The sequence below is a fragment of the Entamoeba nuttalli genome (assembly GCF_000257125.1).
Source record: "Entamoeba nuttalli P19 unplaced genomic scaffold asmbl_3117, whole genome shotgun sequence".
Lineage (NCBI taxonomy): Eukaryota > Evosea > Mastigamoebida > Endamoebidae > Entamoeba > Entamoeba nuttalli.
In genome coordinates this window covers 1-2,091 of record NW_008575846.1, presented here as the reverse complement: position 1 = coordinate 2,091, position 2,091 = coordinate 1, and the positions used below count along the sequence as shown (strand labels likewise).

Here is a 2,091-nt window from a genome sequence, read left to right as displayed (position 1 = left end):
TCTTTTACTTGGTGGAAGTGAAATGGAATGCCCATTATGCATGAATACACATGTTTGTTTTTAATTTATTTTTGAATGACTTTTTTATTTGACATTGTTTTATGGCTCCAATTGATGTTTATTACAAAGCCACTAAAACTCATTTTTAGAACATAGATGACATTTTTACAACAGATAAACAAGAAATTGATAATACCAGTACTGTTAGTCCTCCTATAATTTCTTTGACTCTACATAACCTCCCTCAAGACAATCAACAACCAGTTATTACTAAACAAGTGCAACAAGAACAAAGTTATAACTCACAAATACCACCACAAGTATTACCAATTATTGAACCATTGAAACAAAATACTGAGCCAAAACAAAATATTCCTGAAAACGAGATTCAGAATTCTCCTTCTCATGAAACAAAACTTCCTGAGAATGAGTTGTTAATTCCAGTTCCTGTTCAAATACCTGTTCAACCAGTTGATTACTCAGAAGAAGTTCCACCTCCAATATATCAACCTCCATATATTCCTACTCCTCAACAACCTTCATTTACTGTGTCTCAACCAACAATATCAGTATATCCAACTCTTGAAAATTGTCAGGTTGTACAACCAACTCCAACATATGAAACTAAACCTATGCCTCCAAAAAAATTACCTCCTCTTCCTCCTCCAAAACCAAACACTAATTCAACAAATCCATTTGATGAGGTATCACGAAATAGTAATTCTGTAGCTTCTTCTTCTAACACTTACTACTTTACAGAAGATGAAGTTCCACCACAATTTGCTGCAGCCTATGGAGTTCCAATAAAACAAAAACCACAACTTCCAAACAAAGCCAGTAAACTCAATGCAACTCATTTTGATACACCTACAAAAAAAGTTCAACCACAAACAAAACAGAATTATCCAAGTGTTCAAAGTCCATCAGAATTTCAGCCCAAGTCATTTAATACTCCAATAAAAAGAAAGTCTGAATATGTCCCAGTTACTTTTGAAGTTCCACCCACTTCTGTAAGTCATTACACCTATAATCAAGAAAAGGCTGTTGCCTCAGGGAATGTTGTTTGTTCATCAGCAAATTTTGATAATGACAATTTACCATTACATTTTATGAGACAAGAACAAGACAGTGAGAAGCTTTATAAATCATTTAATAAATGGATTTCTTCTGGACTTTTTTCATCAAAAAAATTATTAGAAGTTATTGAAAGTCAACCTATTATTTTTGATGATATTCATATGATTCCATTTTTATGGATTCAACTTACATTTGGGTGTGATGGTTGTGTTGGATATTATGAACGACCACTAAGCAATGTAATATGTTTATGGCAATCATCAAGTCCTTATAGGCCACTGTTATTAAATGAAGTCATAATACCACCAGGAAGAATATATAAATTTGATCCAAATGATCCAAATGCAAGAACCCTCAAACAAATAGAAAATCCATCAGTAGTAGATAAATTATCTGGATGGTTTAAAGGAAATGATTCATTTATTACAAAAGACATTCCTAAAAGATTATTTGAAGATTCCAAAGAGCCTGTTGGAATATATCAAAATTATGTTCAAGGACAAATTACTGCTTTAACTAGGGAATATAAACAAACTGCTTTAAAAAGTTCTACGAATGATTCTAGTTATTCTTGTAATGTTAAAATTATTCAAGAACGTTCAAAAGTTCAAAGAATTTACATCCCTTTTTGTTTTACTTCTTATCGTTATGAAGGAGAATTAAATTATGTATTAATTAATGCTGTATCTGGAGAGGTGTATGGGAATAAAAAGAAATCTGTTTTTGGTATTCAATGGAATTCTAAATAATTTACATTATTATCATTTTCATTATCATTATCTTAATTAAGAACTTCCCTTTTTTGATTTTATTTATTCATTTGTTTTATACTCATTAATTCTTCTTTCATTTTAAGACTTAAAAATAGTTTCATAAAAATGTAATTGAATCATTAATAAAATGAAAAGTATATTGGGTATTTCACTATATTTTTTTTAATTGCATATTTGTGAATATATTTATTGTTAATAATTATTGACATAATGAGATCGAAGGTGGCACGTCTGAAACACC

General features: G+C 30.2%; 1 protein-coding gene across 1 annotated transcript; it reads left to right on the top strand.

Annotated features, from left to right (window-relative positions):
• Positions 1-1,826, top strand: ENU1_055980 (zinc finger domain containing protein; the record flags this gene model as incomplete). Its single annotated transcript, XM_008857999.1, has 2 exons — positions 1-52; positions 150-1,826. The coding sequence occupies exons 1-2, from the start codon at positions 23-25 to the stop codon at positions 1,824-1,826; spliced, it is 1,707 nt and encodes a 568-aa protein (XP_008856221.1). The 5' UTR covers positions 1-22.
• Positions 1,827-2,091: the final 265 nt, after the last annotated feature.